This window comes from Myotis daubentonii, chromosome 18, assembly GCF_963259705.1.
Source record: "Myotis daubentonii chromosome 18, mMyoDau2.1, whole genome shotgun sequence".
Lineage (NCBI taxonomy): Eukaryota > Metazoa > Chordata > Mammalia > Chiroptera > Vespertilionidae > Myotis > Myotis daubentonii.
The window spans coordinates 29,414,607-29,441,380 of record NC_081857.1 but is presented as its reverse complement, the minus strand read 5'-3'; the positions used below and the strand labels follow the sequence as shown (position 1 = coordinate 29,441,380).

General features: G+C 53.5%; 1 protein-coding gene across 4 annotated transcripts in view; it reads right to left on the bottom strand.

The window, feature by feature from the left end:
- KCNN3 (potassium calcium-activated channel subfamily N member 3) overlaps positions 1 to 26,774 on the bottom strand; it is a 142,471-nt gene that overhangs the window by 28,661 nt on the left and 87,036 nt on the right. For all 4 annotated transcript variants that reach the window (XR_009449946.1, XM_059675535.1, XM_059675536.1 and 1 more), the window contains exon 4: positions 759 to 900. Coding sequence is in view for 3 of the 4 variants with exons in the window: in XM_059675535.1 (XP_059531518.1) it covers positions 759 to 900 (142 nt within the window). In the remaining variant the exon portion in view is untranslated. The remainder of the gene's footprint in view (positions 1 to 758; positions 901 to 26,774) is intronic.

The following is a 26,774-nucleotide window of genomic DNA, read 5'->3' as shown; positions in this document are numbered from 1 at the left end:
CCCCTCCAGGGTCTCCCACACACGGTGCTTCGAGGGCCCCGTGATGGGCAAGGGTGTGAGTTGGGTGGGGGTGGCGGGGCGATGGGTGCAGCCCAGCTGCTGGGCACCCGCAGGGGGATGGGGATGGAGTCACAGTCTCGCTGATGCCGGAGCTGGGAGAGACCTGGCACGGGGAGCCCAGCGCCCCAACAGGCAGATGCGGAAACCAAAGTCTGGAGAAGTCGAGGGCTTCCGCACCCGGTGGCCGCCCAGTCCAATACCGGCCTCGTGTGGCCTCTCAGGGCTGTCCCCGTCCCTGCCTCCGCGAGCTCAGCTACGCCTGGCAGATGTCACGCAAGGTCTGCGGGGCCCAGGGGGCGGGAAGGACAACTAGCCACAAGGCTTGATGCTCACTGCGGGGAGCACTCTGGGCCGTCCGGTGGTGGAGGGTAGGAAGAGGGGGTCAGACCCATGGTCAGCTTCACCCGGCCGTTGTTTTGTTTTTTTTTTTTTGGGGGGGGGGTGTGGGAATGGAAGAGGGGACTGTGAAGAGACCATCAACTGTCAGGAACCAGGACCTGTCCCTACCTTGGGAAAGGAAACACCAGCGTGAGAAACCATTGCGGATTTCACATCTGCCTCTCTGTGTGCCCAGAGGTGCACGCTGGTCTGTGCGCGAGCAGCCGGCCCCACACCCTGACAGAAAGGCCCCTCTTGCCCCGAAGAAGATCTCTGGTTCGGAGGGTGGGGAAGGGGGACGGGCAGAGGCAGGTACTCACCATGATGCCGGTGAGAAGACACACACCTTTGCCACAGTATGTGTGGGGCACCATGTCCCCATAACCAATGGAAAGGAATGTGATGGAGATGAGCCACATGGCACCCAGAAAGTTACTAGTTACGTCCTGCTGGTCATGGTACCTGCCAAGGGGAAGACAGGAGTTAGTGGAAGGAGCCGCCAGGTCCGAGAGCACGGGCTGTGGGCAGATCCTGGTGGGGACGGAAGTGAGACTGTTCGCTGAGGTGGGAGCAGCACCGATGGCGACAGGGAGATCTCATTAGGCGACTGAAGGTGCCAGAACTCTACCCACCCGGGTCCTGCCGGCAGCTCCCGCTCCCCCGCCCCCACATGCTTGTCCCAGAAGTAAATGTGGGGCCACGGCTCGCACCAGATTGTAGGCGTCCCTTTGGTGCTGGTAAAATAGCTTTGGATGAAATCAGGAGGTAATAAGATTTAGAGTTTCCCCTTTCAACCGACAGTCTAAATGCATGTGGATGTAATTAATTTGAAAGCACAAGCTCCTGAACAGGAAAAATGTAAAAAAAAAAAAAAATGCCAAACATATTTAGCAATTTCCTGAAGGTTGATGGATCCCCAAGACTGGCACCTCCCGGCGCCTGGAGGGGGGCCCTGGTGGGTTCTCAAGAGCTGTTTCCCGGGGTGCTGGGCTCTCTGCCGAGGGGTGTCTATACCTACGGGGCCTCATGGCTGCCCCGCCCGGAAGGAGCCAACTGGAAACATGTCACACCATCCCCTCTGCCCAGTGCCCAGTCCACCCATCCTTTTCCTCCCTCCCTCCCTCCCTCCCTCCCTCCCTCCCTCCCTCCCTCCCTCCACCCCCAAACCCCAAGGCCCCCTGCTGTCCGGCTCTGTGCCAAGTGCTGAAATACAGTGTCCACAGGACCCGTCCTCTGCCTCAGGGCTCTCAGCCCAGGGGAGGGGCCTGTGGAAAATGCAGACATTTGCAGGAAGGTCTGTATGTGAGTAGACGAGGCCCCTGGAGACAGGAGGGAAAGGCCAGTGGCCTCGGTCCCAAACGCAGGAGGGTTAGTCAGAGGCTTCCGTCCCGGGCAGGCCGGGGAGGGTTCCAGGCGGACGGAGGGCCTTCGGAAAGCCCAGGGGCTGACTTGAGTGCGGGGCTGGCTGCACCAGGGGCGCCAGGGCAGGCAGACGTGGGTCCTTTGGCAAAATGTTCTCCAACAGGATCCGCCTGAGTGACACACAGGGGCCCTGCATTTTGTCCTGCAGGGACATCGCTCCTCGATAAAATCTCCCCACCAGCCTCTGGGCGGCCACCGGATGGGAGTCCACACCGACCCGGGCAGATGGAGCGGAAAGCCACTCCGGAACTCTGATCCGCAGACGGAGTTACTAAGGCTCACACATGGGTCAGTGCACGGGATGGGGTCCGGCGGAGGGAGGCCTCCAGGAGTGTGAGCTACTATGGCCCGTGCTCTCCCTGCCCCCGCAGGGCCTGGGCCATCGGCAAATGTTGCTTTTCCTCCCTCTCCCCCAGGGTGGGTGCGCAGGGCAGGCTTCGGTACGGGTGCATCTGGGGTGGCCTGGAGGAGGCAGAGCTCCGCTGGTCAGAAGGAAGATGGTGGGCACGGGAGTCGGGGACCCAAAGGGACAGAGTGACCGACACCGTTTATCCACTCCTCCTGTCCTAGTGGGAGTCAGGCGGCACAACCTACCATGCGACTGGCACTTGGCATACAAACACTCCAATTCTCACCACATCCTGTAAGATATTTTCTAAAAATAGGTTTTTACTGATTTCAGAGAGAGGAAGGGAGAGGGAGAGAGAGAAACATCAGTGATGAGAGAGAATCATCGACTAGCTGCCTCCTGCACGCCCCCTACTGGGGATTAAGCCTGCAACCCGGGCATGTGACCTGACTGGGACTCCAACCGTGACCTCCTGGCTCACAGGTCGATGCTCATCCACCGAGCCACACCGGCAGGGCCTGTGTATTTCCACGGGTAAGTAACTGGGAGCACAGAAACACTGGGTGATTTGCCCGAGGATACACAGGAAGTAACCAAAGCAGAGCCCATGCTTTTTTTTTTCTTTTTTTAAAAAATATATTTTATTGATTTTTTACAGAGAGGAAGGGAGCGGGATAGAGAGCTAGAAACATCGATGAGAGAGAAACATCGGTCAGCTGCCTCCTGCACACCTCCTATTGGGGATGTGCCTGCAACCAAGGCACATGCCCTTGACCAGAATTGAACCCGGGACCCCTCAGTCCGCAGGCTGACACTCTATCCACTGAGCCAAACCGGTCAGGACAAAGCCCATGCCCTTTGCTCCACTCCCCCCAGCATGAGAGAGGCGGAAGCAGCTGCTGTGCGCCCTGGGGGATGGTGAGGAGGTTTTAGCAAGACCTGGGCGCCCGTTGCAGGCGATGAGGTGGCCTTGGAGACCAGGGGTCCGCATTTGGAAGGCCTTGAATTCCAGGCTGGCAGGTTTGGATTTTGTCTTAGAGATTTGGTTCCTGAGCAGATGAGTGGCAAAATGACATGGCCTGCTGGGGAGAGCGGTCTGCGGGTGGTGAGCAGGATGTTTAAAAAGGTGGGACACAGAGGTGGGGTAGCCGGGGCCAAGCAGGTGCAGCCTTCCTCGCCCCCAGGAGCCTGGCCCTGGCAGCGCCCAGTGAGAGCACCAGTGGGCGGTTCAGCCCTAACTTGAGTCCAGCCCCAGCACCAGCCCCGGAGAGCGGTGGCATTAGCCTTTCCAGGGCTGTCCTCACAGGGCATGCAAGCCTGGAACCCCAGGGACCTCTGAAGAGCAGACATCCCCTCCCCAAAGCTCACTGGTGACACCCCTTACCTGCCCTCTCCCACCTGCTCCACTCACTGCCCACGAGGTTCTACGGCGACCCTGAGGGCACCCTGGCTGCTCTCCTGCCAGCTGCCTCATTTCCCCGGGATGGGGCCTGTCCCTGCTCATCTGGTCACACTGGAGCAATGTAGACAGGTGATACCCGACTTTTATATATATATATATATAATATATTTTTATTGATTTCAGAGAGGAATAGAGAGGGAGAGAGAGATATAAGCATCAATGATGAGAGAGAATCATTGATTGGCTGCCTCCTGCAGGCCCCACACCAGGGATTGAGCCCGCAACTCGGGCATGTGCCCTGATCAGGCATCGAACTGTGACCTCCTGGTTCATAGATCTGATGCTCAACCACTGATCCACGCCGGCTGGTGGTACCTGACTTTGATCCCCAAGATGGAGTGCGCCCTTCCCCTGACTTAAGGTGCCAGCCCTATCCCAGCTCTGACGTGGTTTGGGAGGGGCAGCTGCCCTGCTCATCCCATTCCCCACAGCCCAGGGCTCTGCCAGGCCCTCAGGCCACCACAGTCCCCTTCATGCCCAGCCTGCTCTGGGCTGGGAGGGATGGTGGCTGACCCTGGCTTGCAGGGCCTGTGCCGAGGTGTGAGGGGACATCCCTCCCTGGAGGGGTGGACTTCGGAGCCTCGGAGACCACCAGACTCAGTGACAGCCCCGTGTGGGGGCCCAGAGCGGGGAGACTTAAAGACAGCTCCCTGCCACAAGCCAGCCGCACGCAAACACATGTTGCAGAGTCAGAGCTGGGCATCAGTTCATCAGATGCACTTCTTGGAAGAAGTCTTGGGTCAGAATGGGAGGTGGGGAAGGTGGGTGGGGAGGAGGTGAGCAGCTATTCTAGGGCTCGGCTACCTGGCTTCAAGCCCCAGCTCCACCTTAAGTAATTCCATGGCTGTGGGCAAGGGACTTAACCTTTCTGTGGCCGGTTTCCTTATTGGCTGATGGGAGGGTTAAGGGAAATATTGCACAGTGCTCAGCCCAGAGGAAGTGCACTAAATGTCAGCAGAACTCAAAGCGGAATGAAGCGTACGGCAGCAAGTAGTCTGTCTCTTTCTGAGGTTGATGTTTGATTTACTGCTTCATTGTTCTCTCAATTCCCTTTATGTCCTTTTGGGTTTCTTTTTCGTTCACCATATAAAATCCGGCGGGTGCTCACTCTGTGTGCCGAGGAGAGAAGTACAGCCTGAGGCTGTCACTCATTCAATGTAACACTGCACCAATCTGTCCTCGGGAGGGGGCTCTGGCGCAGCGGTCGCCAACCGTGGTCCGTGGACCCCTGGTGGCCCCTGAGGTCCGAAAGGTTGGCGACCGCTGCTCTAGAAGATGCCGAGATGAACCGGACACACACCCTCCACTCCTGTGACGGGGGGCCTCGTCATAGAGGTAAGACACACATGCAACCCGCCAAGCAGGAAGTGATGAGCGAGAGAGCAGGCCTGGTGATTCACACTGTGGGAGTGGGGAGGAGGCAGAAATTATATCCCAACCTATTCACAATTTTAGAGTGGTTTACACTTGTCACAAATTCACATATGAATTTCATGCTATTTTTTACAATCAAGAATTTTTTTTGGAAAATAGTTTCTTGTTTTTCATTAAGGGCTAAGAAGGAAAAGGTGTAGTTTTTATTTTTGGGGGGAGAGGGGTTGGTTATTATGCTTATTCATTTATCATTAGGGTGTGTAGACCAGTGATGGCGAACCTAGGACACGCGTGTCAGAGGTGACACGCGAACTCATTTTTTCGGTTGATTTTTCTTTGTTAAATGGCATTTAAATATATAAAATAAATATCAAAAATATAAGTCTTAGTTTTACTATGGTTGCAAATATCAAAAAATTTCTATATGTGACACGGCACCAGAGTTAAGTTAGGGTTTTTCAAAATGCTGACACGCCGAGCTCAAAAGGTTTGCCATCACTGGTGTAGACCACGGTTTTTCACTTTTTAATATTATAAAATAAATGTATGGTGGTAAAAAGGTGCCGGATTAAACACACATGCTGCTTTTGCCCCTTCTCAAATCCCTCTACAACTAACTGTGTGAGTTCCCTGCTTTTAAAAATCAGCAGAGACCCAGGAATCCCCAAACAGCTGAGTAAGGTCTCTAGCATACAAGACACAGGCCAAATCAGTCAATTAAACAAAGAAACAGAACTCTGGATCAAATACAGATCATTTGCAGAGAACTCTTGAAAAAAACCCTATAATTAACATTGTAAGAGAGATAAAACACGATACTGGACCCGTGAGACAAGCACGGCGTGCTATGCCGAAAATTCTCCCTGAAGGGCTGGAGGGTAAATTGAGGAAGGCTCCCAAGAGACAGAAAGAGACAGAAATGAAAATAGGAGAGAAAATAGAAAATTAGTCTACCAACTCAAATATTAATGGCTTCAGAAAGAGAGAACCGGACAAAAAGGAGGGGGAAAAGGAGACAGAGAATGAAGAAGGGAAGAAGTAAATAAATAATATTTTTAAATTTCCCATAAGCCAAGGACACAAGTTTCTAGATCAAGAGCCCACCATCCCTAGCAAAGTGGATGAAAATAGAGTCACACCAAGACACATTATTGTGACATTTCAGAACACCAGGGAGAGGAGGTGATTCTATGGAGCTTCCAGGGAGAGGGAGGGAGGAGGGGAAGAGGGGGAGAGAAAGAGAGAGAGAGAGAGAGAGAGAGAGAGAGAGAGAGAGAGAGATCAAATACAAAGAATCAGAAATCTGAGTGACTTTGGAATTTTTAAAGCAATACTGGAAGCGAGAGGGCCATGGAATAGCCTTCAAAATTCCCAAGAAAAATCATCTCCAAACAAGAATTCTAAACCATGGAGGCCGGAATCCCAAACCAGCCAAAGCGATCAGGTAAGTCTGAGAGTGGAATGAAGACACTTTCAGATGTGCAAGGCTCTCCAGGATTTGCCTCCTCTGTACCCTTTCTCAGGGAGCCAGGGGCGGGTGTGCATCACCCACACAACGGAGTAAGCCCCGAAGAAGGAAGCCCCGGGGTGGAGGGCACAGGAGACAGGCGGTGGGAAGGGCCAGGCTGAAGGCCATGCACCAGGCAGAGGGCCACCAGTCCAGGCGGCAGCAAGGCAGGGGCTCGGGGAGACGTTTCTCCCAGAAGATGGAATGGGTGGAGAACCTGTTGTGCCTGGAGAGGAGAGTGAGACAACCGCCAGAGTTTGGAGTTAAATTAGGGGTCAATACATAGAAAAGCAAGCAAATGAACAAACAGGATGACTAACCAGAATAAAACAAAACTTCTGCGGGAAAAGAGGAGTTATCATCCTTGACTACAAAGGCTCAACTATGAATAGAGTCAAATTAGTGTGGACTGAGCAATGCAAACAGTGATTACTGATCTAACCAAAATTATAAAATAATTATGAAAGGAGAATGGGGGACAGGACGAGTTCAAGGGGCGGAAAGGAAGCCAATGCCTCATCTTCCCGGGAGGGGAGGGAATAGATAATGCCAAAACTCACGCATCGAAAAGTAGCAATACAAGCCCGTTATTCTGAGACACGGAGGTAAACAATTAGCAAAAGGAGGTAAAAAGATTGGCCGTCCATTGCTGCACAGCAAGCTGCCCCAGGACTTAGCAGCTTAAATACCATTTGCTACTTCACCGTTGCTCTGGGTCAGGAACTCAGGGGCAGCCTACCCTCAGACACCTCTGGCTCAAGGCCCCTCAGGAGATTGTAGTCAAGCTCTGGAGAAGGGTAAATGGGAAGGACAGTTGACTCTAAAGTGCAGGCATGCCTATAACTCCCATAATACGAACATAAAATCAAGCCCGAGAGGAAGAAACCAAAAAGACATGTCCTGTGAAATTATGCTAGGAAGCGTGAAAATAAAGTTAGCGCTCACTCTCCAACCCTGCCTGTTGAATCTACTTGTGTGTTCTCTCCACGCAATGCCCTCCCAGTTCCCCCCCACCCCCGAGATCATCAATATCCTTAATTTCATCCTTATCCTGACCTTGTTCTTCTTCGGAGAGTAGTGTTTCCACGCGGGTGTGTCCACCGCAACCACAACCCCGGGAGTGAGCTTGGACACAGAAACCCTTTACGTTGAGCCTTGAGGTGAGATCGCAGCCCTGGGTGGCAGCTTGACTACCATCTCCGGAGAGACCTTGGGCCAGAGGTCCCCGTGCAAGATGCCCCTGAGTCCTTGACCCTTAGCAACAGTGAGATAGCCAATGTTTTGGGCTGTTTGTCTTATTGATCTTAGAGGGAGGAAGGGAGGGAGCGAGAAAGAGAAACACCGATGTGAGAGAGAAACATCGATTGGTTGCCTTCTGCACGCACCCTGACCGGGGACCGAATCCCAACCTGGGTATGTGCCCTGACCAGGAATCAAACCTGCCACCTTTTGCTGTACCCGATGATGCTCCAACCCATGGAACCACCCAGCCAGGGCTATTGGAGTCCTCTTTGTACCTGTTTTAAGTATCATCTCAGAGCTTAACACATAATAGCTGCTCAGTGAATGTCTGGAATGAATATGGCCTGTCATTGCTTTCCCTGCCTCCCGTGAAAGTGATGCTTGCTTCAGTAACTCAGGGAAGCACGTTAAGATCTCTTCGGCAGATAAACTTTTGTCAAAGTGGCTGCCAACTATCACGGGTTTGGAGTCCGTTCTCGCTATTAAGAGGGACTCGGCTTCTTGACAGTAGCTGCGACCTAACTCTTTTCACATGAATCTTAGTGATGGGATGTCTCTAGCCACTTGTTCTGGGTCTGGTTTGTTTGTTGGAAGTTTTCAGGAACCCAGCCAGGCCTTCTGCAGAACTCAGCCAAGTGGATAGCTTTGTCTTCACGTTCCAGTCACCACCCCCCGCCCCCCCAGCGCCACACAGTCAAACCCGTGCCCCGACTAAGGTCGGGTATCGCCATGGAGCCCTGGGCTTTACGCCTACTCCTACCTCTCCCTTTGCCCAGTCCTTGAATAGAACCAACTCCTAATTAGCAAGTGGCCGCAGTGTACTAGGGTACGCGAGTCCAGCTTCGGGGAGAAAATGGACATTTCTTAAGGGCATCCTAAAGGTTAGTTTAGGATTTCAAACATTTTTGACGTGTGTGAGAGAGTTCCACGGACATTCAAAGTTAGCTGAGGAATAAACGGCGATGGTGACTTCAGAGCTACTCCTGCGTATTCCGGCTAATCAAGGCAAAGAAAAATCCTTCCTTTGCCTAAAAACAATTTCCTGAATAAACGACTTAGAATGTGAAATAGATGGCTTGGAGGACTCAGGACTGACCGCAAGCCCCCTGGTCCGCATGCCCATGGTGAGACATCGGCGTGGAGAAAGGCACTCCTCGCTTCATTCCGATGGCTGGCGTTCTATTTTTGCTGTGGGCTTTGAGTTTAGGAAAACAAGGCCGTCTCCTTCTACCAGGTGGTTCAGGGCAATAGCCCTGGATCTTTCTTTCCAAGGCCAATCTAAATCTAGTCTTTTCCAGCCAGCCCCAGAGCGAACAGCCGGGGTGCAAGGCCGCAGGGGAGAAAACCACCATCACCAAACACGACAGCTCTGAAAACAACTGCCCCAGACAGACACGGCTGCTCTCTCCCCGCGAGCACGGCGGGTGTCCACCTTTCTCTCAGAGGCGGTGGCGTGCGTGCATGGTCAGATGCAGAAGATCAGAACATCTGGCTGGTGTCACACATCTGGATGCAATGCTCACAGCCCGTGGTGTGAAGTCTAAACAAGACACCAGCTCAGCTTTTTTTTTTTTTTTTTAAGTGTGTGTTTCTCTTCTCTTGTTTAGCTAAGATGTTTTGCTCAAAGTCTCCACTTCACAAATGGATACACCATTAGAGGGAAGCCAGCTGCCCTTCCTTCCACAGCCCATTTTCTTCAGCCAGGAGAGCCCTGTCAACCTCCTTGAATGGTTATTAAGTTAAGAACCAGATGGCTCATCTGGCAAGTCCCTCTGAGTCCGCTTCTCTCTTCGCAATATTTCCTCTCTACTTATTAAAAATATTTCCATGTTTCCTGATTTGGAAACGATTAATAAAAATGCATGAACATGGAGAACAACAATATGTTTGGAAGAAACACTGTTCCCGTGGGAAGCGTGTCTTCCACGGGCCCGGGAGGTGGCGTGGCGGAGGGAGGGCGGGTTCAGGTCCCAGGCCGGCCGCTGTCCCGCGTGGCCTCCGTCGGGGGGTTACCACTCCACGCCCTGGGCTTTCCTTCTGTAAAAACGAAGCGTGTGGAGCCTCTCATGGGATCGTGCTGATGGTTAAATGAGGTGACAAACATAAGACCGGGCATAGCACCTAGCACCAATTTGGGGTTTAATAAATGAGACCATTCGCTGAACAACTACACATGAGGCCCTACTATGCGCTAGACTTCACGGACCTTACAGTGCAGTGAAGGAGGCCTACACCAAGCAACACAAAAGGACAAAAAAGAAAGAAAAAGAAAGAAAGGAAAGGAAAGAAGGCTGAGATGAGTGCCCAGGAGGGGCGTGGGTGCACTTAGCAGGCACCTCCTCTGAGGATTACTTACACCTCCCAGGACTAAAAGGGGGGGCTGGGCGGAGGCGCTCCGGGTAGAGGGACTAGCTTGGGAGAAGGAGGCCAGGGGAAGTGGAACGCCCGTGGAGGCAGAGGGACCATGGAGGGAGAGGTGGGTGGGTAAGCAGGTGCTTCTTGGTCCAGCACTGGGCTTCCATGGTGGAGCTGGGAGGACACACCGCCGTTGGCCTGCACTGTCGCCTGCACCCCTGTGCCCTCGCCTTCCCTCCCCCTCCTCTATTTGCCGCCCCATCACCTCTCTGTCAGTCTTCTCTCTCGTCCTTCTTTGGATGCCGCCCTCGCCTCTCCTTCTCTCCTCTCCGTTTCCCTTTCCTGGGCTCAGCCTCTCTCTCCTTCCCTCCTGTGAGGACCACAGTGGGAGCCCCACCCGGAGGGGCTGACAGCCCCTGTGGGGACCCCGGTCGTTGCTTCCGGTTGGTTTGCTCAGCCAGCAAGCTTGTACGTCGCACCTCCCAGGGCCCAGCCATCAACGGCATAAGAGGGAGCCCGCGGGAAGGCAGCATCCTGTGATGTGCAGTGAGAGGGCTGCGCGAAGTAGGAACACACATCCTCGTCCTCCGGGGCCACAGACCACAGCGCCCTGCTCTTCTGGTGACCACGTGCCCCGCCCCCCCCCATGTGGTTTCACTGTCACCACCAGACTCTGAAATAGCCCCGACTGGCCCTCTGAGCTTCGGACCCGCACATCTATCCACCTGCGTGGAATATCTCAGGGGTAGCAGGTCAGTTACGCTCCGGGCATTTCCCCCAACGTCCTCCACCATCACCCACACCCCATGAGGCAGTCCTGTCAATTTGGGCTCCTCTAGTTCTTTCTAACCTGCCCCAGTGGACGCAGCATTCGGTCCCCTGTGCATCACTACACCAGCGTCCCCACCTGGCCTCCTTGTCTCACGGTCATCCCAGTGTCCCCCTCAAGCCCCCCTCCACATTGCAGCCAGGGAAGTCTTTCCAAAACACAAGACCCTCCCCCGCTCAAAGCCCGCCAGTGGCTCCCACAGCCTAGGGTGGGGGCGGGCAGGGACGCTCCAGCCTCAGTGTGGAGACGCTGCGGGACCCAGACCCTCTCTCCAGGACGGACAGCGGTGGAAGATGGACTTTTGTGAATGACCGCTGTTTGGTGTCAGGGCAGTTTCAAGGCTGCCCCGCGATTACATCGCTCTCACGCTCTTGCAAACCGATTTGCTTTCTGGGTGGCAAGGAGGGGTGGCACACCTACCGCACGAGCCAGGGGTCTGAGCGCCTACTCTCCTGCATCATTAGGTTAAAAGAAGCACATAAATAAATGAGGTTGGGAACTGTTGGCTCGATGGAGGAATAAGTCAAAACTCTTTAAACTGGTGAGCGAGGCCTGGCCCCTGCCGACCCTTCTGAGTGTAGCTGACCCCGCGGCAAACAACCGCTGATTCGCTCCCCCGCTCCGTTCTTCCCCCACCGCTGAACTCTGCTCGTGCTGGTCCCTCTGCCTCGGGTCTCCTCTGGCCCCCACGTCCCCTCCTCCAGCAAGCCTTCTAGATCGAGCATGTCGGACGCAGAGGCTAACACGGGCCACATAAACGAGGCACGCGGCTTGCGGGCCCGTGGGCTGCGAGTTTGACGCGCTTCTTCTAGATCAAGTGCTCTGGGCAGAGCTCCCTGAGCCCCAGGTTCCTCTCTGTCCCCTCCCGCCACGAGGGCCAATCACGTGCTCACTCCCGGGGCTCGCACTTCTGCAGGACAGGTGCCAGCCCGGCTGGCCGGGCACGTGGAGGAGGCGCAGCAGAGGCGCTGAAGGAGGCAGGTGGGAAGGGCGTCACGGACTCCTCTTTGGGCCTCTGCTTTCTCTCACAGCCGCTGTCTCGGATTTTCATTCAGCTCCACCTGACGGGCCTCAGCCTGCCTGCCCCTGTGAGCTTTTCCCTCCTGAGCGAGGCTTTCCCAACATCCATCATCGGCCACAGAGCGTGACGCGGAAGCCACGGGGCATCACCGTTCTTAGTTTTCCAGATACAGAGACAAGAATAACTGGTGGGCATTCTCGCAAAATATTTGCTCAAAGGCCCGAGAGGTGATCTCTTTCTCATCTCGTTTTCTTTCTGGGGCTGTTTCTGGGAGGCAGGTAGGACTAGGCGTTCAGCCCTGTTTTAAGAGCTAGCAACCATCGGCGTCTGTCAAGCATCGGCCAGGTGCCACTTGGACCACGCCTGCTGCGCACGATCTCATTTCATCCTCGAAATAACAGGATCGGGAATGTCCTTTCCCGTTTTCTTGAGTGGGAAACACAGGCTCAGCCAGATTAGGGAGCTTGCACAAAATGAAACATCCACCCTGGGAGAGAGCCTGTGTGCCTGCGGGCTTGGGCTCGGCTGATGGCACTTCCCCGTCTTTGACCCTAGGACACTGTGGAGGAGGTGCCGGCTCAGCAAGGCTGAATGGAGAGATGGCTGGGGCGCCTCCCTTCCTCGCGCATTCGATCCCGGGTCTGCATCCGATCCCGGGCCTGTAATGCAGCGAGCCAGCCTCACAGGGAGTCAGCCAGAGCCAGGGCTGCCCTGAGCAGCACCGTGATTGTGTGCAGTGCAACTCCAGGAGCGCCCTTCACCGAGACTTCCGTGTGAATGGCGCCCCCTGGAGGGCAGTGCTGCAGAGCGGTGGTCCTGGCTGCGCCTGGAGGGAAGGGCGGTGTTCTCCTCCTCTCAGCCCTGCTTTCTGAAGGGAATTAAAGGCAGGCAGCACCCGGGTGAGCAGATGCTGAAGCGGGCACAGAGCTGCAGTCCCACCCGGGCAGCGGGCAGCGTTAGTGTGGGAGGGGGTGGGCCGTCCTGTGACCAAGAACAAAGAGAAAGAGGTTGGGAAAAGTTCCCTGGGAAGGGGCTTCCAGGGCAGGACGTGGGAGCTCTGGTGGGATGGCTTCCCCTGCCCCTGAGAAGAGGGGGACCAAGAGGAGTCCGGGCTCAGGGTGAGTGGGAGGAATTCCGACTCAGCAGAGGCGACCACTGGGTCTGGGGACATGGCTGCAGGGCTCCGGGGGGCACTGCTGGATGCTCCCGGGCCACCAGCAGCCTGCACGTGGAGGGCGCTTGCCTCTAACCTCTAACCTGTCCGTGGGCCTGGGCGTCCAGGCGGCACACTACCCTGGACGTGTGGGGTGGCCTTGGGCCATGTGAAGGGTGACAGTCTGGGGCAGGCAGGGTCTCAGGGACTGGCCCAGGCCCACCGCTCACACAGCCAACCCACCCAGGCCTTATAGGATCAACTGGAAAGTCCTGGGACACATCAGAAATCATGCCAATTCTGAAGCTCAGTACTAGGCGGAGAACAGAATGGAGCCAGCCAGCACGCACCCAGCTCTCCGCCCCAGGGGGCTTCTCGCCGAAGGAACTTCCGAGCCTCCAGAGCGGGCGGGCATACCCCAAGGTCTCGGAGCAGCAGCTGGAAGGAAAGGCCCTGCATGGGGCTCAGGCTGGGGGGCCTCCGCACCCCTCCCTGCTCATCTCCACAGCCCAGGGCGGAAGGAAGGGGTGCAGCTGGGGCCAGACCGCCCCCAGCATCAGCGTCACTTTTTTTCTGCCTCTTGAACTGAGAGATTCTTGCTGGAGGAAAAGAAGGAGCAAGACAAAGAGCTGACCCATCTGGAGAGCTCTTCTTTTTTTTTTTTTTTTTTTTTTTTTTAAATATGTATATATTTCTTTATTGATTTCAGAGAGGAAGGGAGAAGGAGAGAGAGAGAGAGAAATATCAATGATGAGAGAGAATCATTGATCGGCTGCCTCCTGCACACCCCCTATTGGGGATCGAGCCCGCAACCCAGGCATGTGCCCTTGGCCAGAATCGAACCTGGGACCCTTCAGTCCTCAGGCTGACGCTTTATCCACTGAGCCAAGCCGGCTAGGGCTGGAGAGCTCTTCTTGTCTGCAGGGCCTGCAGGGGGTGGCGGGAAGTCCCCTCAGAGCTCTGGGCCACAGCAGCTTCCCGCCCTGCCCGCTCAGGGCTGTGACGCTCCAGCACTGTCCCTCCCTGTTGCCCACCCAGGACGGAGAGCAGGCAGGTGGGGAGCGGCAGCCCCCATCCCGAGACTCTCAGGGGCCTCGATGGAAAGACCACGATTTCCAGGAGCCTTGCCCTGTGAGAATGGGGTTCTCCCCGGGAGCATTAGCCCCGAGGCCAGGACTCCCCGCCACCTCCGGGCCTCTCTGGGGAGGGAGAGAGCAGCACGGACACAGGTCAAAGGCCTGGGCAGGAGGCGCTTTGCCTGTCGGGTCGGCTTTGTCTCTGGGAGTCACTGAGTCCTGGGCTACCTCTGCCTGACAAACCGGGGAGGAGCACACTGGGCCCAAGTTCACTGCGCTTCTCACCGCTGTGCTGCCTCTTTATACCCCGTCAGCCCGGCCGGGATGGTGGCCCCGGGGGAAAGACCCTCAGCTGGGAGCCCAGACTCTCCAACGTGCTGTGCGACTCTGGACAAGTTGCTTCCCTTCTCTGGGCCGCGGTTTCCTCATCGGTACAATGTGAGGATTTGGTTCCATAAGCCCTAGAGCCCCTTCCAGCGCTAAGGCCGGTGTTCTCTGCTCACGCTCTGTGACCTGCCTCCTGCCTCCACCGCCCCCCTCCTCCCAGGCGGCTTCACAGACTGCAGGCCTTCGGCACCCCACCGGGAGGAAGATGAAGTGAGACTTAGGCTCAGGTGGGAACCCTCTAGCAGCTGTCACTCAGGGCCAGCACACCTTGGGGAGCCACAGCAGGGGACCACCAAGTTACACAGAACCTAGCCAAGACTTCTGATCACAGAACACCTGTAGTTCCCGAATCAGCACAGGAGAGGGTGAGCTGGAGCCTCCGCCATGATACAGCAGTGAGCATGGCTATTCCGTCACATGCAAGCCAATGTGTCTGCTGGTCTGTCTCTCTCCTCTCCGCCTCCCCCCCTCCCCTGCCACACACACACACACACACACACACACACACACACACACACACACACTGCCCCAGAGAAGCCTCTGGAGGCTCCTGCATCCCAGGGTCCCAGCCCTGGCTCTGTTTTACAGGAAGCAGCCATCACAGAAGACACTTGTTACACGTTGCCAGGCAACAAAATGCTGCCTGCAAACGGCAACCCACCTCTGACACTTCATAGGCCTGAAACCAGCAGATGAGAGGAGGCTGCCAGAACAAAGGAGAAGCGTCGGGAGGGAAAACGCTGGGAAGCAGCATGAAAGAGCCCAGACAGTTGCAGAGAGAGCCAGAAAGCAAGCAGATGGGGAGAAAACCTGACTCACTGACAGGAGGGAGGCAGGGAAGGCGCCGCGGAGGAAAGTCCTCAGGTTCAAGTCCTCAAAAGGCCTCTTATTTGTTTTTCAGTCAAATCTGTCGAGATTAGAGGGGAGCTGTTGATAGGGAAGGTGATGGATATGACAATGAGGATGTGGGTCCCCCTCGCTAAACACTTGTCTCTGGGCGTCTGCTTTTATCTGATGAATGGTTTTTATTAAAAACGCCCTCAAGCAACGGCACAGTTCTCCACACACTTTCCAAGAAACACAATTATTCCCTGAAACAGAGATCGCCACGGCCCCCCTCACCCTTCCCTCGCCCAAATGCAGGGTCATTTATTCGCTTGTTAGCTTAAGCCAGTGGTTCTCCACCTTCCTAATGCCGCGTGCGCGGCCCTTTAATACAGTTCCTCATGTGGTGGTGACCCCCAATTTCATTGTTACAAATTGAACATAATTAAAGCACAGTGATGAATCACAAAAACAATATGTAGTTATATATGTGTTTTCCGACGGTCTTAGGTGACCCCTGTGAAAGGGTCGTTCGACCCCCAAAGGGGTCTCGACCCACAGGTTGAGAACCGCTGGCCTAAGCGACCTTGGGCTCTGGAATTTGCAAGCGCTGAGTGGGTCGAAGAGAATCATAGCCAGCCTTGGGGGTGCTCAGGCTGGAGGACACCCCGGCCGCCAAGGGGACCTCAGAGGGAGGTTTGGGGACAGCAGGGGAGTGACGCTGGTGGAGGACTCTCCTTCTCCGGGCAGGAGCCCTGGGCCAGCAGGGAGATTCTGCCTCACTCACCCCCATTCCCTAATTTCTAAAACAGGAAAATGACCCCTGCCATGTCCATGTCACAGCGAGCTGGGCCCCAGAGGAGAAGCTGCGTAGATTGATTGTAAAGCTGTGACCTGGAAGATGGTTTTCCTTATTTATTAAAAAACCATCACTAACCTCCTACAAGTGCTGGGAACTCTAGGAGACGGCCTCTTACAGACCTACCATCTGCTGGGGACCAGCAAGCCACCAGCAACCCCACACGATGGTGAGCGGGTTACCCCACTGCCCTTGGCGTCAGTTTTCCCATCCGTGAGATGGCGGTAATACCGCAAAGGCTTATTGGAAGGGTGAAGTGGGATGATGGATGCAAGAGGCACTGGGATGCACTTAGTAAGTGACGGCTCCTCCTCAGGCTGGAGGTCACCCTTCGCCAGGCCTTCCAGGCCCAGAGCCTCCCCAGCCCGCAGGCTTTGCCTCATTCGGCCGCAGTTGACAGTCTGGCAACCTTCAGGAGAGCGCGGTCTAGTTTCTGAAATAATGAAAAGCCTCAAGATGCATTTATCCCCTAAGTAAAAGGCAAAGTTTCAATTATAAATAAGAACAAAACAAATGAAGAATGCTGGTAACTAAGTGGGAGCAATTTCATATGTTAAACTTGACAAAATAATTATAAAGCTATTGCCCAATTAACTGTATCCACACTTACTTAACTCTGCAAGTAGGAAAATACAGTTGTTTACTTTATTAATTCTGACATATACTTTCTCAGAAAAGGCCTAGCCAGTCTCTAACCCTGCCCCTCCCCGTAAAACTGACGTGGCATTCAAGGAAATGGGCTGCTTCTCCCTGCAGCCACGAGGGCAGTGGTTCTCAACCTTCCTCAGGCCGCGACCCTTTAATACAGTTCCTCATGTGGTGGTGACCCCCAACCATAACATTATTTTCGTTGCTACTTCATAACTGTAATGTTGCTACTGCTATGAATCGTCATGTAAATATCTGATAGGCAGGATGTATTTAGGCAACCCCTGTGAAAGGGTCGCTCCACCCCCAAAGGGGTCAAAAACCCACAGGTTGGGAACCGCTGCACTAATGGAAAGTGGCTCCCAATTTAAAATTCCTGGTTTTCGCCCTGGCCAGTGTGGCTCAGTTGGTTGGGCGTCATCCATGCACTAGAGCAAGCATGTCAAACTCAAAGGCTAACACGGGCCAAATAAATGAGGCATGCGGCCCGCGGGCCGAGAGTTTGACATGCTTGCACTAGAGCAGCGGTTCTCTACCTGCGGGTCGCGACCCCTTTGGCGGTCGAACGACCCTTTCACAGGGGTCGCCTAAGACCATCCTGCATATCAGATATTTACATTATGATTCATAACAGTAGCAACGTGACAGTTATGAAGTAGCAACGAAAATAATTTTATGGCTGGGTCACAACATGAGGAACTGTATTTAAAGGGCCAGAAGTTTGAGAACCACGGCTCTAGAGGGTCACAGGTTCAATCCCTGGTCAGGGCATGTGTGAGAGGCAACTGATTGATGTTCCTCTCTCACTCTCTCTCTCTCCCTTTCTTTCTAAACCCAAATCAATTTTTAAAATTACTGGTTTTCTGTACCACCAATCACAGTTTCTGTCTAGGTACCAGATAGCATACCCTCAAACAAATTATAAAATGACATCATAGCCCAAAATAAAAGAAAAACTTTTTTTTTTGCACATTATGCTTTCTCCTTTGACCCCTACACCGTTACATAAGGCAACTCCCCAATTTAACAAATGCCCCAAGAGTCCTATGGCAGGCAGTTAGGGTCCGGGGGTCCCAGGCCTGCACTGCCCTGCCAGTCAGGGGGCGGGGCCAATCCCTGAGCCCTGTTGAGCTGCCATGTCCTCATTCACAAAATGCGGAATCTGGACTGCGTTCTGCCTGGCCACGTCCAGGGCCATTGGGAGAAACAGGAGCATAGTGCTGTATTCAGTGGTTTCCCTGGCTTCTCATGCCTTCTCTTGTCCGAGTTCCATTGCCCACCCAGGAAGCACGTAGGATAGGCTTTCTCGCTAACTTGCAGGTCTAAAGAGCGAGGCCAGGAGAGGAAACAGCCCAGCGTTTGTCAAGGACCAGCCACAGCCACAGCCATTTGTCTCAGTGGCGCATAAGTGACTTGCCCACGGTCACGTGGCTGGTCCACCGAGCTAGGGGGTTTTCCAGGTGCTAGAACATATGTAGCGGTGGCATAATTTGAAGCCAGAGAAGTGACTTCTGTAGCCCTGACGTAAGATGACAGGAACCTATATTCCCGAGGGAGCAGGAAGAGATGACTTTGGAGACATTATAGAATAAGAACCACGGGACTGGATGCCAGAATAGAAGGCTGAGTGGGGTTGGGTGTGGGTACAAGAACGGTGGGTGGTTTTGAGCCTAAGAGACGGTTATGGCCCCATAGTCCTTGTCCCCTTCTTCGTTGATAAAAGAACCCAGGAGTGAGCAATGGTGACCAACAATAAAGACTACATTTTTTCCAAGCATGTGAATGCCCAATGAATGTAAACGGAAACAACGTGTGTTACTCTCAGGAAATGTCTTTAAAGGAAAAGAGCACATCGTATTTTGTCCCATCCGCCTTCCTTCCGGCTAGAAGGTAGATGGAATGGCTGGAGCTCCAGCAGCCTCACTGAACTATGAAGGAGAAGCCATGTGCCCAGGCCGCAGGGCAACCAGGGAGAAGGGACCTGGGCCCCTGAGGCCTCGGAGCTCCATACCTGCTTTGGACAGACCCTATTCCAGTCTTTGTTTGCGTAACAAAGAAACTCCTGTTTTGTTTAAGCTACCGCTATTCTGGGTTTCCTGTCTCTTGCAGCCAAAAAAACGAATACTCACTGATAAAATTCCTGAGACAAAGAAGACAAAACAGAGAAGCAGAGAGAAATTAGGGGCCGCAGGGTGAGGATGAGCATAGACTTGGTGCATGGGGTCTTCCGTGCATGAGGACGTGCCTACACAGCTCAGCCTGGCACGTAGGCTGCGTCTGAGAATCTGCACGGCCACCACCCGTCTTCTAAGTCACCTTTGCCTCTTGCCCGGCCTGCAGCAATGGCCTCCTGACTCATCCTCCTAGTCGTTTTCTGACTCACTTCCAACTGCTTCTCCACAAAGACACCAGGTGGTACCCCTCTGTCCTCAGGTCCTGCTGCCCTCACAGGCCGTCCACCATACCCTCCACCAGTGAGGCCACACCAGGCTCTTCATCAGCGCGGGGTCTCTGGACACGCCGCTCCCTCTTCCCGGAAAGCCTTCCCTCTCGGTCTGTGAAAGGCCCAGTTCGTCTTATCCTTCGGGTCTCAGCCGAAACAGCCTCTCTAGGGAGACCTTCCAAGGAGGCCCCTGGTGCGTAGGATCCCTCTCCAACCCCAGACTTTTAAAAAAACTCGTTTGCAACCATGTTTTTGAACTCCTTCACAGATTTGAAATTACACATTCATTTGTTTCTTGACTTCACGTCTTCCCGGATAGACTCTAAGCCACACGAGGAAAAAACAAACCCATAGTTTATTCTCGGAAGCGTATTTCATTCCTAACAATATTGGCTGGCAAACAGTAGGGCTTAATAACTATTAATAACGCTATTATTATTTAGCAAGCTATTCATAATTGAGCACTACACCCCGGGGAAGAGGCCTGGCTCAACATTTTGGCTGCGGTGTGGTGTGGATGCGTTCTCTGGGGCAGGCGTGACGAAGGGAAAGGGCAGAGGATGGCCGGCTGGAGGAAGCACATGCTGGTGGCACAGAAGGTGATGGGGAGGGACCAGCCGGAGACGGGTCCTGGGGAGCTGGGGAGCCCATCTCAATACCCGGTGCTCAGGCAGGCCCTGCTGGAGATCTGCAAGGCCTGATAACCACTGCTTTCAGCAGCAGGAAAACTAAGGCAGAGAAATGACCCCCCACTCCCCAGCCTCCCTCCCCAGGCCGGAACCCCTGCCCTTGCTAAAGCTGGGAGCAGGACACGAGTCTCTTGACATTTAGAGTTCTCTCTGTTCCCCACATGGCTTAAAACCCTTCTGTCCTTAATTCAGCCGTGGCTCCTGTGGGTGGTGGGCCATGTGGAGTCGGGGTGCCAGTCACCCCCCACGCGGCTCTGGCTAAGCAGGCTCTTTGCAGTCGCATTGAGGAAAATTGAACAATAGAGCATGTGGCTGTAGCATGAGGGCTGGCAAAGAGCCTAACCCAACCAGAGCTGGGCCCTGGGCCTTGGTCCCCAGCTCCCAGGCCATTATGCCTGTTCTGGGAGAACCGTTACCTTCCTGTGGGCCCCGGACCCCTCCGGGGGCCCCTCACCCTTCCTGTGGGCCACTCTCCTTCCCGCATTAAAAGGAGAACAATGCTGAGAACATGGGAAGTTGCCTAACACTTGGGCGCTGTGTCCACTTCGTGTGACACTGGTGGCCAGGGAGGCGGGTGGGCAGGGTAATGGAGTCTGACAGGGTCCTGTGAGGACCTGTGGGAGGATTAGAGACCATTCGTTTGGAGACGAGAAGACCTGTTCTCAAACCTTAAGGGACCTTCCGTGGAAGAGGGAATGCCAGCCTGCTTCACTGGGCGCTCACTGCACGCCAAGTGCTTCCCCGTGCTAAGGATTTTCCGTGAATGATCCTGGATGTCCTGAGGCCAGCTTGCCCAAGGTCACCTGCTAGTGAGAGCATGGCGAGACCCCACGTCCATCCCCGCCTAGAGGGCAATGGCTAACCCCCCAGCCCATGTGGTGGCCCCTCTGATGTGGGGGTGGCAGCGCCCATCAGACCTGTCTCCCCAGGTGTGGACCAGCCTGCGGGGGCTCTGTTAGCAGGCTGCTCCCATGAGCCTCTTGGGAGAACGAAATGACCAGGCGTGCTAGGGCTGGTAGGTTCCCAGGGCCACCAATCTCAAACCACCAGGGAACTATGGTTGTGCCTAAACTCCTGGGCAGTGCACAGAGCGGGGTAGTAGGCATCTAGGCAGAGGGGAGTGTGTGTGTGTGTGTGGGGGGGGTACTCAATGAGGTGCCATTTGGAGTATAGCATACTCTCGCCCATACTCCCTCTCCGCCAAGTCCCCAGATGAAGGAGTTGGGACTTAATGGAAGGAGAAAAGCTGGTGGAAAAATCCGTCCGTGGCTGGGCTGTGAGAGGCAGGGCGGTGGAGGGAGCAGGGCGGTAGAGGGAGCCCAGCGAGACAGCCTAGGCCACTGAACACGCGGGCCACTGAACACGCAGGCCACCGAACACACAGGCCACCGAACACGCGGGCCACCGAACACGCGAGAAGGCCTGTGGGGGAGGGTCGAGTCCCTTGCGGGCAGATGCCTGCCCTGGGGTTGCAGGGCACAGCGGGATCACCTGGTGCGAACAAAACAACCCAGAGCTGACATCACATGGATTTCCTGCCTTGACCAATGTCCACCCATAAATAGCTGTGGCTGGTGTGGCGGCAGGACGCCCTCCCTTTTCCTCACCTGCGCTCTCTCCCGGGACCCCCACCCTCGTGGGACTGTGGCACTGCCTCCTCCCAGCGGTGCAGCCCTTTCGACTGGTCCCTTGGGATGAGCAGTCAGTCCAGGTCACCTCTCTCTCTCCCTCTCCCTCTCTCTCCCTCCCTCCCTCCCACTCCCTTCCAGATGCCCTTCGGCATCCAGCGTAAGAGACAATCAGCTTCTCTGCGTCCATCCAGCTGGCACTTAGCTGTGTGCCCCCGTGGCAGCATGGGAAGATGGCCACCCAGCCATTGCTGTAGGGCTTGCTTCTCCCGGGGGGCCCCTGGTGGGGAAGGCTGGACACCCCGCCCCAGCAGGAGAAAGAACCGGCACTTGGCACCTGGCGCTCAGCTGCGTCTACCGAAGGCCAAGACCCTGGGAGCAGAAAGCACTGTTGGCCACGTCCCAGCAGGCAGAGTGGGGAGAAACCCAAGGTTTAATGTCAGACGGACGGGAGTGACCTGACTGAGAAAACGGAGCGGTTTCGCAGTGAATATGGAGTCCCTTTTGCACGACACTGTCCCACACGTAGTGCTTCCGAATGATGACTTTACAGAGATGTTCCTCGTATACCCAATTCCTGATTCTCCTAAGAGGTGTCATTCATTCATTAAAATACAGCCCTGGCCGGTGTTGCTAGGTGGTTAGAGCGTCGGCCCACACATCCAGGGTATGGGGTTGGAGTCCCTGTCAAGGGCATCTATCTGGGTTGGGGGAGCAACTAATCTCTCTCTCTCTCTCTCTTTCTCTCTCTCTCTCTCTCTCTCTCCCTCTCTCTCTCTCTCCCTCTCTCCCTCTCCCTCTCTCTGTCTCTCTCCCTCCCTTCCTCCCTTCCACTCTTTTTTAAGAAGCAAAGGAAAAATTATCCTCAGGTGAGGAATAATAATAATAATAAAATTAATGTGTTATTCATTAATATAAAACGAAGAAACTTGTCACAAATGAATAGTTTCCATGCTTAAGTGTCAATGAGCACAAAATCACTGCAAATGAGAAAGGAAAGAATTGTTGGATCAGAAAGAACAGAGAAGGAGAACGTAGGCTGGGAGGGCGCAGGGGTGGGAGAGGGGAAACCTGCACAGGAGGAGAGGCTGGGCGGCTGCTGGGGCCTGGAGCAGAGCGGATCACAGCATGGAACTTGACCTCCCTGCGGCTGGCCCTGCCCCAGGACCACCCCCTCCTTCGCTCTCCCCAGCCCGCCAGGCGGGCGCCCCCTGATGGTGGGGGGGCCTCCCCCAGCCCCGCACCAGCCGCCTCTCGGCCCTGGCTGTGTGGAAAGCCCGTGGGACACATGGTTTCTCCGGACCAACCGACCGACCACGGGGCCACCAGAGCCAGGCCGGCCCAGAATCAGCGCTGAAGAGCTGATGGAGCCGGGCCTCCAGCGCCGTTCACCTGCGGAGTGCCGCCTGCCTGGACGCTGACCCTCCCACAAAGGTCCTGGGGCCACCAGGGCTCCAAGTGACACTCGGCTGGGGCGCCCCCCTCCCTACGCTCGCTCTCCTGTCCTCTGAGGCCACACTGGCTGCGAGGACCTTTCATTGCGCTCTTCGGAGAGAATTATTTGTTAAAAAAAACCTGTGTCATTGAACATCCTTTCCAAGCCCCGCTGATACAAAACATGCGTCCCTGGGGAAGACGGAAAGAGGGGCTTTGTGGGGGGAGGAATAGCCAATGCCACCCCTTTCCATTCACAACCAAACCAACAAACACACAGAACTAGCCCCGCATTGTCCCGGCAGAAAACACAGAACAACGCAACCAAAAAACCACATGTAACACCCCACAGAGAAAACAACTTAATATTTACAGTTATTTTCCGAGCACTTTCTGTGCCTATTATAATGTCTACCTGTTTTCAATGGATTACATCCTGCGTAACACTATTTCGTATGCTCCTTTTCCAAATATCACATCACTGTCTTCCTACCTTATTATAGTCTGCAAAAGGCTGCTTTTTAAAAACAAAGCAAAACTGTTGCCTAACTACCCATCGTACGGATCTGCTATAATTCCTTTAACCATTGAAATCCTGGACAGTCACTAGGTCTCTGATTCTCCGCTGCTGGAGACGGCATCATGCTGAAGAATCTGGACAGAAATCGATTATTGCCTTAGAATAGCTTCCTGGGAGAATCACTGGGTTAGAGTCACAGACTCGTACGGGCCAGCATGGCTACTGGGGAAGTGTTTGCCAGACAGGTGGTGCCAGATTTCCCTCCTGCCAGCTATGGGAGAACTTGCCGCCCGCCCCCCCCCCCCCGCCCCCGCCTACCCCCCCGCCCATCATAACAACCTTTTAAGCACTGAGTTATATTTACTGACATTTTTGTCAATTCCAGAGGAGAAAAGGCCACCCTCCTTGCAGTTTTCACTTGCACTTCTTTGATTAGTGAGGCTAAATATATGTTTCATTTTCTTTTGTTTGTTTTTTCTGTTGCTAAGCTTCACCTGAAGATAATTTTTCCATTGATTTTTAGAGAGAGTGGAAGGGAGCGGGGGAGAGAGAGAAACATCAGTCTGAGAGATTGGTTGCTTCCTGCACAGAGCCCGTACCAGGCCGGGGATGAACCTGCAACTGAGGTACCTGCCCTTGACCAGGAATCGAACCAGAGACCCTTCAGTACACAGGCTGAGGCTCTAACCACCGAGCCCACTGGCCAGGATTCATTTTTATGGCCTTTTTGTATTTCTTCCTTTGTGGTTGTCTATTTTTAGCCTTTTTTTGTTTGTTTGTTTGTTTTTTGTTTGAGAAGCTGAGTTTTTCTGATTGGCGTCTAAGATAGCTTTGTGTAATAGGGATATTTACCTCTTGTCATGTTTGCAGCAAATATTTTTCCTAGTGTAACATCTACTTTTTAAATAAGTTTATATTTCTGGACGGAAACCTAAAATTGTATATATGATGTTATCAAATACACCAGGCTTTTCCTCCAGGTTCTTTCTCTTCTGACATGTTATGCTTACCAATTCGTACCCGTCTCAGAATTGATTAAATATTCACTTTGTTTTCTAGAGCTTGCTCATAGTTCTTCTTTTATATCTGACTCCAACGGGAATTTATTTTGGTGGCTGGTGAGAGATGGGGTTCTAATTTGACTTTTAATCCAGATATCCTACCTCCCCATTAACATTTATTGAATAATCTATTGCTTCCTAATTGGTTTTCTTTCTCATATGTTGGGTTCTTACATACTAGGGTTTATTTCAGAGTTTTCCATTAGGTTGCATTGATCTGCCATTACTGATTTTCCAGTAGTGCCACATGGACTTCATTACTTGAGTTTTATAACACATTTTAATGTCAAGTAGAGAAAGTTCCCCTCCGTGTTCTTCTCTAAGCGCCCTGGCTGGTGTGGCTCAGTTGGTTGAGCATCGTCCCATGCACTGAGAGGTCACCAGCTTGATGCCCAGTCAGAGCACATGCCTGGGTTTCGGACTCTGTCCCCAGTGGGGGCCATGCAGGAGGCAGCCTATCAGTTTCCATCTCTCCCTTCCTCTTTCTCTAAAATCAATAAAAACATATTTTAAGAAAAAAAGTGCTATTCCCCCTTAAAATTTCTAATACTGCTTGTGTCCCCTTTTTTCCTTGATTAGATTTATTAGACATCAGTGTGGTTTAGGTTTATAAATTCTGTTTTTAAATCCATTCATTCCTGTCTTTGTGTTATAAACTTAATCTGTTCTCCTAAAGTTTGTGTAGTTCTTTTAATGAATTCAAAGCAGGTTGCTTAACCTCTCTGTGCCTGTTTCGCCACATGTGGAATGGAGATCATACTAACCCCTGTACCTCACAGAGCTGTGGTATGGATTAAGTGAAATAATACCTGGCTGGTGCTATTGTTATCAATATTGTTGCACTTTAAAAATTCTATCTGTGGTTACCTTTAGGTTTAAAAGTGATTTAAATTATACTGCTCTAATTAGTACAATCTAGGGATAAGGCTATTTAAATTCTCTTCTGCCTAAGATGATGACTTTAGCATGCTTCTACTAATCCTTTCTAACCTTCTCTCTCAACTTTTTAATTAGAGGGTTTGCAACCCCCATGTCTCCTGGGACTTAGGGTTCCTGAGGAAAAGTCTGCATTGTGTTGCCTGCGTGCTTCTAGATCGCTTAACCTTATGATTCAGTAAATTTTCCAACCACCCCCACTCCCCATTCTAACTGGAAAGCGGAAAGCCTTTCTGATCTGCCTGATCTTAACCTCCCCACTACCCCTCCGCTGGCCACTTCTGGAAAAGTATTCTTCATGCATGTTCTGGATTATGCTTTTATCCAAATTATTCTGGTTTCTTCCTCCAAAACTAACTCTAACTCTTGGATTTGGTCTTAATTCTATAGCCTTCCGTTCGGTGCCATTCACACTCTTCTCTCATGTCTTTGTTCTTGTCTCCTACATTCAGAGGGAACTTTTGAGTTGGTCCTCCACATTCTTAACAATTCAGTGCCCCCGATGTGGGTTTTCTTTTTGCTAAAACAATTTCAGTTTTCTGGAACCCTGTGCTTGTGCGAGACAGACACATTCGCCTTTCCCATCTCCCCACCCCCCTCCATCACAGAGCCCACATCTGCTTGCCCTGTGAGGGATGCCCACCAACCTCCTGAGGTTGCTTTCTGTTCCTCATAATTACACACTCTCCTGCATCTCCAGGGTTATTTCCTCTTTGCTAACGCTGCAGGCTGTTTCAAAGGCCTCCTTAGGGTCCCCTCCCCTCATGTCCTCTCTCCCTTCCTTGCTTTCCTCCACCCCCTGCGGTGAAATTCCTCTTTGAATTACAGTGATCTGTCCAGAGCTGGCACCGGCTGCAGGATTGCCTGAGGCAGCGCCTGTGCCCTACAGGCTGCGGACTTCTTCCTCTAACTAGAGGCAGGGGTTCTGGGTCTAGCAGGATACAGTCCTCATGAGCGAGGCCTCTGACCCTCCAAACCAGTAGTTTACGACCTTTAAACTCATAGGTTCCTGCTGGGCACATTTTTGGAGCACGCACTCTCCTCTTGCTACATGTATGTTCCTCCTCAATGACACCCACGCATGACTGCATATTAAAATGTTAGCAGTGCTAATTT